The sequence below is a fragment of the Molothrus ater genome, chromosome 12, assembly GCF_012460135.2.
Source record: "Molothrus ater isolate BHLD 08-10-18 breed brown headed cowbird chromosome 12, BPBGC_Mater_1.1, whole genome shotgun sequence".
Taxonomy (NCBI): Eukaryota; Metazoa; Chordata; class Aves; order Passeriformes; family Icteridae; genus Molothrus; species Molothrus ater.
The window spans coordinates 12,629,277-12,642,126 of NC_050489.2; the positions used below are offsets into that span (position 1 = coordinate 12,629,277).

General features: G+C 48.6%; 1 protein-coding gene and 1 long non-coding RNA gene across 2 annotated transcripts; one reads left to right on the forward strand and one right to left on the reverse strand.

Moving 5' to 3' along the window:
• Positions 1-916: 916 nt before the first annotated feature.
• On the forward strand, positions 917-9,005 carry TRADD (TNFRSF1A associated via death domain). The gene is made up of 5 exons (XM_036390247.2): positions 917-949; positions 2,149-2,300; positions 5,426-5,703; positions 7,354-7,546; positions 8,478-9,005. The coding sequence occupies exons 2-5, from the start codon at positions 2,159-2,161 to the stop codon at positions 8,783-8,785; spliced, it is 921 nt and encodes a 306-aa protein (XP_036246140.1). The 5' UTR covers positions 917-949; positions 2,149-2,158; the 3' UTR covers positions 8,786-9,005.
• LOC118691163 (uncharacterized) lies at positions 3,889-11,990 on the reverse strand. The gene is made up of 3 exons (XR_004980975.2): positions 11,901-11,990; positions 11,636-11,749; positions 3,889-4,016 (listed from the first exon to the last, which is right to left on the reverse strand). It is a non-coding gene; the product is annotated as an uncharacterized LOC118691163 (long non-coding RNA).
• Between the last annotated feature and the right edge of the window lie 860 nt (positions 11,991-12,850).

A 12,850-nucleotide genomic window follows, 5' to 3' on the forward strand; every position in this document is an offset into this window, starting at 1 on the left:
CTAGATCTGACCCTATGATCCAGAGCACCCAGGAGATCCAGCCCAGATTAACCCCATTACAGATCCCTTTGAATCATGTCTTTCCTTAGCAAACAAATTAGGTTTATATTGATAAAATACTGTTGTTGTAAAATAGCATCAGATATATCGATATTTTTAGTGTTTTAAAATGCTTCCTGCTTTTTTTTGCAGTTCAGTCCCCAGTTTGCATGAACACTGCCAAGCCAGAGTGACTGCATCTTGCACATGAGCCCAAAACCTGGCCCGAGGCCCATGCCAGCTTTTCACCAGCTGGGGACAAACAAGGGAGCTGCTGTTATCCTTCAGCTCACAGGGCACCTGTGCAGGGCAGATGCAGCCTGGACAGGAGGCTGCTACCTGAGGCTGAGCAATGGAGACCAATTTCATGCTTTGATTTGACAGAACCACTCATGGACTTGGGAAATGCTGTTTCATTCTCTCTACCTATCCAAACTCTCATCAGCAGCACTACAGGGAAAAGCTGACAAGTGCCAGCCGGGACCCACCAGCCTCGCCTGTGTCAGCCACAAGCCGCGCAGGGGCTTCAACCCACCACACTCCTCCATCCCTAATGGTCCAGAGAGACACATCCATCCCAGCTCTCGGGCAGCTCTGGAGCCACCTGAACGGAGTATTTCTGACAGATCCTCACCTACACGAGACACCCAGCCACCGAGCTGGATGGGCGGCCTTGCGGCGGGGACACCTGGAAGCGCCAGGGTGTCGGCCAGCCCCGGCCCGGGCTCCCCGCAGCAGCCCCTGCCCCGCGCGGCCCCGGGACAAACAGCAGGCATCACAGGGCAGTGCCGCCGGCCATTCCAGGGGCTGTTGGGATTTACTTTCTCCTTCCCGTTTCTCCGCCCGCAGCGGGTGCCGAGCGGCGCCGCGCCCCGGCGGAAGTGTCGGGACCGAGGCCGGCGCTGAGGAGGTAACGCCGCCCAGGGCCGCCGGGCCGGGGCTGCCGCGGGCAGGGGGCCAGGGGCCGGGGCCGGGCGGTCCCGCCGGGACAGCTGGAGAGGCCGCGCTGGAGGGGCCGCGCTCCGGGGCCGCGGTGGCAGGCTGGGGGGACACCGAGGGACACCCGGGCAGCGGGGAGCTGCCGGCCCTGAGGGCGGCACAGCGCGGCGGGACCGGGCCGGCGGCTGCTCCGGCGCTTTTCCCTCAGGGACAGCCCCCTCCCAGCCAGGCTGGGACGGGAATTGAGCCGCAGAGGCGGCCCGACGCCTGCAGGAGTCAGCGAAAAGGCAATAGCCGACAAACGTGGCTTGCCATCCGGGGCTGGGTTTTGAAGCACCCACAGCGGTTTGACCGCGGCGCGGGGACTGGGATAGGGCAGTGCTCACTGGACGGGAGGATTCACCCGCTGGGTTACACTGCAGAGGCACAAAGGGCATAAACAAAGCGGAGGGGTCACAGAATCACCGAATGGTTTGGCTTGGAAGGACCTTTCCAAGGCCATCTAGTTCAACTCCTCTGTGGTGTCTGGGAAATCTTCAACTCGAGCCAAGCCCAGTCCAACCTGGCCTTGAATATTTTCAGAGATGGGGCATCCACCACCTCTCTGTGCCAGTGTCTCACCACCCTCACTGTAAAAAATTTCTTCCTGATATCTAATCTAAATCTACCCTCTTTTAGTTTAAAATGATTACCCTTGTCCTGCCTGTGTAGAGTGTCCTGTAACAAGAGCTCAGGGCCCAGTGAACAACCAGGGGACCAGGACTTTAAGGAGAACATCTCTGGTTGCAATGGGGCTTCAGTCCATGGGAGCATGCCAGACTGCTGGGTGGTCCCTGCAGTACTTCAATCATTTCACATTTTGGCTAGTCAGAGGCACAGGGACTGAAACTCTGCTTCAGAGTATCTTTGGACTGTAAAATGAATGGACTCCAGTGGAAAATGAAAGCAAAGCTTTGTGAGCTTCTGTCTTTGGGATATGGCGTCCCACTGTGGTGTGCTTTACAGAGTAACAGTAAACCCCTCAAAGGCTACACTTGCTTTAACAACATCAGCATTGTTCTAAGAAATAGGAGTAAATCCCCATAAGTCTGTTGTGCTCGTTCTGCAGCAATCCCCTGGCCTCAGGCCCTTTCCCTTATGATCTCTGAGCTTGCCTGTGTGATTTTGTAGGGTGCTGAAGATGGCAGGCAGCTCCTCTCCTTGGACTGGCAGTGCTTACCTCTTCCTTCAGTCCACCTGCAAGACCATCGCTCTGCCGTCCCTCTACGAGAGCTCCCAGAAGAAGCCTTGTGTGTTCAAGGCCCTGAAGCAGGCATTAGCAGGTACCCATCCTCTGGTATCTTGGTGTGCAGTGCCAGGCCTTTCTTTAATCTCACCCTCATGAGTAAGGAAAGCTCATGCTCACTCTGTTTAGGAAAGGCAGTAAAGTGGAGGAAGCTCAGCAGAGGTTCACCAAGATGGTTGGGGGCTGGAGTACTTTTCCTGTGAGGAGAGGCTGAGGGAGTTGGACCTGTTGAGCCTGGGGAAGAGAAAGTTTCAGGGGACCTACCAACAGCCTGCTGATAGTTGTGGGAGGGAGAGATGGAGCCACACTGTTCATAGTGGTGCATGGGGAAATGCACCCATTTGAGAGAGAGGCACAAATTGAAATGACAGGTAGACACCAGATAAAAGGACAAATGTTTTCCCCTTTAAGACAGCCAGGCAGTTGCCCAGAGAGATTGTGTACTCTCCATCCTCAAGGGCTTTCAAATGGGACTGGATACAGCCCTGAGCAGCTGCTTCTGACCTCAGAGCTGACCCTGCTTTGCATAGGAAGTTGGGCTAGACACTGCCTGGGCTTCCTTCCAACTTGAACCATCCTATGAATTATCCAACTTTATGAATGTTTGTTTAAGCCCATTTATGTAAGAGAGGAAAAGATTGCAATTGCTGTGAAAGAAGATTTAATTGCTGTCTTTATACCACCACAGAAACATGATTCCTGCTTTGAGAAGCTGGTTTTTAAATCAAGTGATAGCCAGTATAAATTCATTTCTATTCAAATTCTGATATAATTCAAATTCAAATTCTGATATAAACAGACACACTTACATTAGCTTGAGGTGTATGTAACCATATTTACATAAAAAAATTACTTGAGATGCAAATAGCTATAAAACTATAGTCCTCTCTCCACCCTTGCACCAAGCACACTGCAGAATAATACTAATTTGAAGAGTTTATCACACTTACCTAGAAAGACTTTCATGGTGTTCTTTACCTGTCGCACAGCTGAGACTCAAATGTTTAGTTGGGCTTGTCCAACTATTCTGCAGTTTCTTCTGGAAATCATGGCAATACAGGCCTGCTCATTCTGCAGCTCAAATATAGGAAACAGGAAGCAAGCAGCTAACATAATTGTCCAGTTAGGCTTGATTTATGGCTGCTTTGTGGCACTGGAATGTGAATCTACATTTAAAGGATAGCTCACATAACTTAAATCCTCCCATGCTTATTCAGATCTGACAAGGACATGAAATCTTAAGCTGTCTGTGGTTTCATGCAGAAATGCCTGCAAAGTCCTATATTTTGAGGCAGCTTTACAGCTGTCTTGTACACTCTTCATAAAGGTTTCCATGTCTGTGCAGCTTTCCCTCCATAGCCCTCCTGCCCTATTATGGAAATTTTGTTTAATGAGCACTCATAAAAAGCAAAGCATGAAATAAGTGATTAAAAAATCATCCATAGTGAATTAAAATGTCTTTTCTAGGTGCCTAATCCCATGTGGCAGTTACACATGAGGTCCAAACTAGACCAGATGCAAACAGGAATTAGTAAACATGTAAAGCTACTGTTAGATACTATACTTTTAAATGCAAGGTCACTTGACCTGCTTAATGTGGAGCACACAAGTCTGCCTTGCCTTGAGATTGTCCTCCATGCCATGACATGTGGTGTGATGCCAGTGTGAGCTGGTGCCTCCATACAGCCCTCAGTGACAGCCCTCGAGGTCAGTCAGGTCTGGAAGCAGTACAGCACCCTCACATAGGCCTCTGCTGCAAAACAAGAGAAAAACACATACTTAGAACTCATCATCAGCATATAAAAGCCTGTGAAGATATGGATAATGAGCACAGCTAATAAAAATTAAATTCTGCTGGGAGAAGGAAGAATGAAGTCATGGCATTTTCTGTTTCCACATCGCTCGTGCTGCTCCTGCATTAATGTTAGAGAGTACGTCACTGGCTTCTCCTTGTTTAGATTTTACCATGAATTAATTGTCTGTGCAGAATAACAAGTCAAGGCCCAATCTCAGGCAGTTTAATCCCTGTGGCTGGATCTGTCATTTGTTGTTTGTGAGATGCATTAAAGGCTCAGAGAGACAAAAGTTACCTCTAGGCACAGGTGGAGAGGAAACACTGGGTTTCTTTCCAGGACCTCCATCACTGCATAAAACTCCAGCCACAAGGACTGAAGGCTGACTGAGCACTGAGGTGAACTGAGCTTTCATCTATAAAACTTTACTGTGCTACCAGTTTATCATAACCGTCACTGCCCTGGAAATGGAACCTCAAAAACTTGCCCTAATAAGCACTGTTGATATAATTACCTGGGATGTAGTTCCATACCTCTTCAGTTGGACACCATACTTCATGGAGATCAGTAGTAGCAGGACACCATGAACTTAATCCTTCCCTCTTGGTTTAACACACTTTTCCATCCCAGAGGACTTTATCACGAAGAGAATTCAAAAGCTCCTCCATTGCAGGCTTGTTGTGGATGGGTATTGGACTAATTACCAATATAGCTGGAAGGGACGTGCCTGAGCTTGTCTGGCCCTTTCTGCTTCACCAAAAAGCGGCAGCTGTGGTGATTTCACCTCAGAGACACTTTTGGCTGGCTGGATGCTGCAGCTGGGCACTTGGAGGCAAGTCCAGACGTGCAGGAGCTCAGATTTACCTTTGGCAGAGAGGCTTTAAGGCGATGGTGAAGGAAAGGAGTCGGTTCTGATGGGGGGTTTGGATCCAGAGCTTTATTCCTGGCCCTCAGGCCTCTGAACCCAGCAACAGCTCCAGCAGAACTCTCAAACCATGTGGTTTGCTCACCCTTTCACCCGGGGGAGAGGGGGAGGGAAGGAACACGGGGACCACCAACCAGGTACGGGAGGGGAGGTCTCAAGGGACAAAGGACACCTGGATGGCCCAATGTCCCCCCAGGGGTAGGGGGCATCTTTGAATCTGCCCAACCACTCGATGCCCTTCTGGGATGCCAGGATTGACAGACAGTGCTCAGCAGGGGGCAGGGGAGGGAGAGGTGACTGACACACCTGGCAGGGAATTATCATGGGAGGAACCGGGTTTCTGAGGTAAATCCTGAAATCACAGCGCAACAGATGGGTGTGGGTGTGGGTGTGAGTGGGCTGGCTCATGGCTGGACTGTGACTGTGCTCCCTTGTCCCTGCCAGACTCCACTGGCAGCGTGAATGGTGTGGACATGCTCAAGGTGCACTGCAGCCACCCCCACCTGATCGTGCAGCTGAGGTTCTGCAGGCAGGAGAACTGCCGCCGCTTCCTGCGCAGCTACCGCGAAGGAGCGCTCCAGAAATCCCTCCAGAGCCACCTCCAGCTCTTCTTGGACACAACCACGGTGCCTCTGGAAGTGGAGCTGAAGACTGGCAGTGAGCACCTTGACAAGATGCTGAAGGATGAGGATCGCTGCTTGGAGTGCATCTACAGAGAAAAGGTGAGTGGGACAGGGAGGGAGGATGGACAGCAATGAGGAGGGGTGGCACTGGGCTTGCAGAGATGGGTGCAAATCCACTTCTGATGCAGCATGTCAGGTTAACAAACTTCTCAGTCCTTCAGCTCTTTACTCTAATGTGGAGAAATAGCTCTGCCCTTGCTCAGAAAAGAGCTAGGCATTTTTCTGGAAGGGCAGTAGAATAACCTAAAGCAGCCTGCAAAGATCCTGCTAACTCTCTGTGCCTTCTGTGTAATAACAGCTAGTGTGGCTGTTAACCCCACTAAGACAAGGAGTTCTAGACAGTGCAGCTGACAGCACAAGTGTGCCTCAGTACAGCTGTGAGGCAGGCAGAGAGGAGCAGCCCTGGCTGGAGCCATCACTGCTCTGCACACACACCACCTCCTCCCAGAGTGGCAAAGGTAACTGCACCTGGAAATGAGCAGTGGAAGTGAGTACAAACACTGCACATCACACCAAAAACTTGTGTCAGAGTGAGGACACACAACATCTGCTGCCAGCAGGAGTAGGCTGCCCTTTTGAAGGCAAAGTCTCTCTTCATCTGGCATCTGGCTCATTGCACACTTTGGCACTGGCACTCTAATCCTGCTTGCAAGAACAGTGAAATCTTGTCATCTCACTACAAGGCACTTGACATGATTAAACTCACTGACTTGTTCCCCTCCTCTTTTCCATCTGGAACTTTAGCTCTGGTTCCTCTAAATGGTCCTGAGAAACAGGCACTTACTATCAGTAAGGAATATTAGGCACAAGAGCATGTTTTTCCAGGTTGCTTTTCTGTAAGCACAGAGAATAAACCCAAACCTTTAATCTCCAAACCAAACAACATGTGATATCCCTTACCCTGTGAACTGTGCCTTGCTGCTCCCTCCCTGTGCTGAACTAGCTGACTGGACAAAAGAAATGGGCTTATTCTCAGTTCCCCAAAAGTGACTCAGTCTGACCCTGCTTAACAGTGCAACAGGCAAAAAGATGGGACACAGCCTTCAGCAGCTGAGAGCAGTGCTGGGTACCTGCTGTAAGTGAGCTGAACAGTGTTTACCTCTGATTGAGGCACTGCCAGGTTTGACTCTTCCCATGTGCTTTGCAATCTTTACTCCTTTTCTCATTACCTTGTTTTTGGAAGTCAGACTAATTTTCTCTTGGCTAGTAAAAAAAAACAGGCTTGGTGAGGAGCCAGGAACAACAAACCTTAGGGAGCAGAGGGGCAGAGAGAGAGAGAAGGTGGGTAACAAGAGCTGCCTGCTTGGGTGACCATGAGCTGTTGGATCAGATCACCCTGTTCTGTGGGTCTCACCCTCATAGGGATTTGGAGAAGCCTTGCTGCCTGCAGTGCACCCTAATTCTTGCAGAGGGCTGCTGGAAATGAACGCGGGCTAGTAGCAGTTTTGTGCAACTTGTAAGCACTCACTGGTGCAGGTGAGAAACCCAGGGGGAGAGATTGTCTATTTCATATCACATTACAGCTTCAAATCCACTTACAGCCATCCTGTTACAGCCAGAGCTCCACTAGACCACCTCACTGTGCTGGCTGACAGCTCATGCTATATCTCATTGCTTCTCTCAACCTCAGCAAGCTCAGCTTTGCAGCTGGTGGCCCTGGCAGAGTCACTGATGCTGTTTGTGTTACAGCCTGACCGCCTGCCTGACGAGGAGATCACAGAGCTGGAGGAATGCCTCAAGAGCCTGACGCTTCACCACAGCACCAACAACAATGTGGCTGGAAAAGACTGCTCATCTCTGAAGTCCCCATCTCAGCCTTATCCTCCTCAAGGCAGCTCCCTTTCCACACAGCTCACCTTCATCTTTCAGGGACAACAGTTTGGTGAGTAGCTAGAGCTGACCAACAGAGCCCTTGGTCTGCCTCACAGCCCAGGAGGGAGAATTATCATCACTACATATTGGGGTGTACCTCAGATAAACCAAGGACTTCCCAGCATCCCATAAGAAAGGAATTACAGTAGTCCTAAGATATTGCCATGATGCTTCACATCAGGCTTCCACCTGTTTTCTTTTCTCTTCTGGGGTGGCACAGAACCAGTTGTTTCAGGGTCTGTGTCCCTTCCAGGTTCCTCACATTTAAAAATTAATAGTGAAAGGAAGAATAGAGAGTATTTTTCTCTTCTTCCATGTCACTTGGTTGAGGTGAGTTAATAGTGTAGGTTGGATCAGACTGGGGAAGTTACTGTGGACACCCTCAGCCCTGCTTTTAGACAGGACTGATTTGTCCAGGCTCCCTCAGTTCACCAGCTGGCTTTGGGGTCTGTCCCTACAGAGGACTTTCAGAGAGTCTCAATAGCAATATCAGCTTGAGATAAGCTAGATCATTTCTGAGCTGGCTTAAGCTGTGTACAGTCTCTCCAGTGCTAAACAGCTGAGGAGGGAGCTCCTGTCAGCATTTCAGTGTTTCAGTGTTTTGAGGATGTTTAGATAGGGAACAGGAGACTTTGTCAGAAAGGCCTTACCAAGCTGCCTATGAAAGGCAAAAAAAAAAAAAAAAAAAAGAAAAAGGGCTCTGGCAAACCACAGGACAGTTTTCAGAGAAAAAAAAAAGAATAGGTCTTGCCAAGCTTGCAGGGTAGGGACAAGCCCAGCTGCTTTGTTGTTGTGGGAGGATTTCTGTAGGGGAACAGCTGGGCAAGGCAGGAGCTCAGACTTCCTGCTCCACAGAGTACTGACCAAACCTTGAACTGGCCCCAGCTGCATCACATCAGCCATGAAACTTCTGTGTCTTACCTGGCCTCTGCCCCTTTCAGACAACAGAACAATCACACCAGATGACCACCAGAAGTTTGCCAAGTCCGTGTCCAAGAAGTGGAAGCAAGTGGGTCGCTCTCTGCAGAGGTCCTGCCGGGCCCTGCGGGACCCTGCCATTGACACCGTGGCGCTGGAGTACGAGCGGGAGGGACTCTATGAACAGGCCTACCAGATGCTGCTCAGGTTCATCCAGTCCGAGGGCAAGAGGGCCACCATAGCACGGCTGGTCACAGCCCTGGAGGAGAACGGGCTCGTCAGCTTGGCTGAGGAGCTCCTGGGCCTCCATTCCAGTGAGGAGTGCTCCTAGAGCCCAGAGGACAGTGCCATTGCTAAGGGCTTTCCTGCTTTAGCTACTGTATGAAACTGCTGCCAGTGTCTGGGAATGTAACATCCTGAATATCACCACAGGTTTCCATCGAGGTGGAAATGCTCAGGGGAGAGGTTCTGTGTTTGCAGAAGCCAGCAAGGACCTCTGACTTGCCTTATTTCATTGTGTTTCCAGAAATACAGCACTACCTTCCTGTGAATGGTGAGAGGCTTTCGCCCTGACTTCCTTCAGGACTGTGACAGGGAAGCAGCCAGAGAGCCCTTGGGGAGAATTAGGGAGAGGAGAAAAGCAAGCAAGGCTTCTCATAGAATTTCTATGGGAAGCAGAAAATGCCACTGCTTCTCAGGCTGTGTCCAGGGGCATCACCTGGAGAACTGCAATATATTTTTACATTGAAAACATTTTTGCCCTCAGCCATGACATCAAGTAAAGAAAAAGGAGAAAGTAAGGAAATGTCAATTTTATGCTATTTTCCTTCTTTGTTTGAAGAACAAAGAACATTCATGGCCAGAGTATCTGTTCTGCCCTGCTCTGTTATAGCTCCTTCCCACCTCTCACCACCTGAAGGCTTTCCTTCTACCTGGGACAGCCACAGTCTTCCACAGGGTAAAAGATTGCTGCTGTACAACAAATGGCAGACACTGAACAAACAATATGGACAAACTCAAATTCAGACAATGATTGTCAACATTTTCTCTCTGTGGTAGACAGTAATATGCTGATTAGGCCTTGCCTGCCAGCCTGAGGGAGCCTGCAGCTATGGAAAGCCAAACACAGTGCTGGAAGGAAAAGAGTCTCCTCATCAGCAAGTTACCTGTGGAGCCTGGTTTGGAACTGCTGCCCTCAGGGCATTGCAGCATCAAATGCCATCCTCAGACCACAGAGCTGAGCAATCAGCACCCCCAGCTGGCTGCTCTCACCTCCTGACCACCCTCAGCCTGCTGGGCCCCTGGAGGGGACTGCTCACCTGCTGTGTCCCACAGGTGGCAGGACCTACAGAGAGCCTTTCCCTGGCACTGTGTGACAATCCAATATCAGCTGCCACCGTGCCTGGATTTACCTGCACTGATTTTTTAGGGTAAAAATGGTTTAAGAGACAAATCTCCCAAACCCCAGGGCTGACTCCTGCTTTCAGTTCCTGTGGGAGAAACAGTGTCTCCTGGTATGGCTGATGCAGACTGCAACACAGCAGCTGCATTTCTGCTGTGACAAAGCAGAGAGCAATGAGTGTCTGCATGACATGGGTTCTGTGAAGCACAACAGCAGCTCATTATATTCCCAGTGCTTTCCTGATAGGTTTTTACTGATACTATTCCATTAATTCTATCCTTTCTTTCCCTTCCCATCTGTGGGAATAGCCAGTGGGCTATGGAAATGTTTTCAGGTGCAGAGGGGGACTTCAGCCACATACACAAAATCTGTGTGCACATGACAATATCAGGCTGCTAGCAGCCATGGTAGGAACAACTTTGAGGCCTTTTAAACCACAACTCACATCTTACTCCTTCCCTGGAGTCAAAGCTGTGACTCAGTAAGGAGGAACATAACCTCAGATTCAGGTGTGGGCTCAGATCCAAGCTCCTGGGGCTGGAGACATTCCTGTACCTTCTGCTGGAGCACCTGAGCATCAGTCACTGGAAACCTGGATGGGCAGGATTTAGATGTCCTGCTTTGAGCCAGCTGGGGTCCACATGCCTCAGATGAGCTGAGTATCACATCCTCAGTGTAAGCCAGGGAAACGACTTGTTTTGTGCAGATTTTGAACCCCTGAGGTTACATACAGAACCAGGAAAGGAGGGGGTGCATATGGGGAGAAGGTTTTCAGGTGTGAGTGAATCTGTTTCCATCTTGCCCCTACCTTCCAAGGAAGCAGGACTTCATGCAGGCACCATCTCTGTAAAGACTGTGGCTCCATCACCTTTTATTAAGCCATTTTATATCAGTGCCATTGCAGTTTCATCCCCTCCATTCCTGCTCACACATCCCACCCTCTCCCTTCCTGTAATAACTAAAATGAAGCAATTACCTCTCTGACAGTTTTGCTTTTGGGACCAACACAGTGGTGCTGATCTTGCCTAATTTAGGCTGCTGTGGATCCATACCTCAAAGTATTTAGCTTTCCTGCCAAATCCCAGCTGGGGAACTCTGTTTGGCAGAAACCCACCTGACAAATTGTATTTTAAAAAATTGAAAAATCAGAAACTTGAAATTTACTCTAAGAGCGAGAGAGTTTGCTCTTGATTTTGCAGAAATTACTTTTTTAAGAAAAGTAATCGTTGTCATATGCCATATGCATATGACCTTGTTTTTTAAGAAAAGAAGGTCACATGCATAGCCTGCTGTCTCATTTGCAATTAATTTTTCTAAGCTCTCAGACCAGCCTTATGTGCACAACTTGCACATATAGTTATAAGGCAGCCACTGAGTAGTGAGAATTACTAGTTTTTGTAGCATCTGTTAATGCATAAAATGAGAAAGTCTTATTATTCAGCATCTACTTCAAGTCCAGAAAACTTTTTTACTGCTGTTACTCTTTTACAGAGGACTAACCATGAATACTTTCTTCTGAATGCAAACATTTTCTTTCTGCCAGTAACTGGCATGTGTATTTCCTCTTACTCACATATTCCCTGTCAGAATTCCCTGTCAGAAGTGCCATTAAGTGCTGGAGCCCCTGACAACCTTTCTGGAATGTCTCAATCTCCAACAGCATTCACAGGTGCCTTCATTGCAGAGACTTGAAGGAAAAGGGTTTTTCAGTGATATTTCGTGGTGAAATTGTCTCCAGCACATGGCATGGTTTGGGACATAGCAGTGGCTGTTTCATACCTCATTTTCCATGAGCAATCATCATGCTGGTGGGAGATAAACCATGGACAGTGCTGCTGCTGGAGAAATTGGCCTTATCCCAGTACCTGCTCTTCTCCATATACTGAGATATATCTGTGAAAAAGAAAAAATCAGGGGTGATGCTAGTGTTTCAGAACCAAATAACATTAAAAGCAAATAAAGGTGATAATCAGTTGCATATAAAATCTAAACCAGAAAAAAAACCATAGATCAAGCAGCAGAAATCAGGCCAAAATGTGCTTACAGGAAGAGATCCAAGAGGGCTTTTTTTTCTGGTACAGACTGTTTTAACCATGTTTCAGATTTGAAGGAGCCTCCATTCAGTCTGCCAGAAGGAATAAAAGATCCATCCAAAGGAGAATTTGATTGATTCGTTTTGGCACAGCTGACCTACAATGTTCAAACAGATGATAACAAAGAGGAGAGTGAAGTTAAAATGTTCACCAGATATACTTTGACATGAGGCATCTGATAGAAGCAAACCTGACAGGATCCCCTGATACAAAATTGTCTCAAAGGGAAAGATCTGTTTATTTTGCCTTTCATTTCAAAGGCAGGTTCAGCATTGAGGAGCTGTCCTGCTCTCTGGGTCACTGTCTCCCCTCTGTGTTCCCAAGGAACCACACCCTGGCAGCTGCCCACAGACTGAAACCAGGAGTGAGCATGGGCAGAATGAGGAGCCTCAAATTCACTTAAATTGCTGATTTACTTAACTGAAAATTCTGGTGAACCTCTGGAATTGTATCTGGTATCCTTAAACCAAGGAGGTACAAGAAGAGGGATCAGGAGGGTTTGTGAGTCTGACCCACATTTTGGACTGTGTGCATGACACTGGTGCTTTACACTGGACAGGGGGCTGCCCATGTGTCTTTTGTATGGAGGTGGACTCAAACAGTGAAGCAATTCAAGGCCTAGAGTCAAAAAATATGTATTTTTTTCTTCTCTGGATTGAATTTTAAGCCCCCTGAAGGGAGCTGGCTGTACATCTCTAACAGAAACCTGTATGAGATGTGTGGTTAATGTCTCTTAGTTTTCAGTGGAAAAATCCCTTGCTGACCATCTGATTCCAAATTCCCACGATATTCAGCATAGATCTGGATCAGCCATCTACAGCTATGGACTGCAATGCCAGGCATACTTGGGTCTAGGACATTCACCCTCCAAGGAATTGTCTTTTACAGAAAAACCTCTTTG

Bases quoted from the DNA above. Each gene is read 5' to 3' on its own strand.
- TRADD (XM_036390247.2), top strand. From the start codon at position 2,159: ATGGCAGGCAGCTCCTCTCCTTGGACTGGCAGTGCTTACCTCTTCCTT. The intron at 5,704-7,353 runs GTGAGTGGGACA...TTTGTGTTACAG, and splicing joins AGTGCATCTACAGAGAAAAG to CCTGACCGCCTGCCTGACGA. The intron at 7,547-8,477 runs GTGAGTAGCTAG...TGCCCCTTTCAG, and splicing joins CTTTCAGGGACAACAGTTTG to ACAACAGAACAATCACACCA.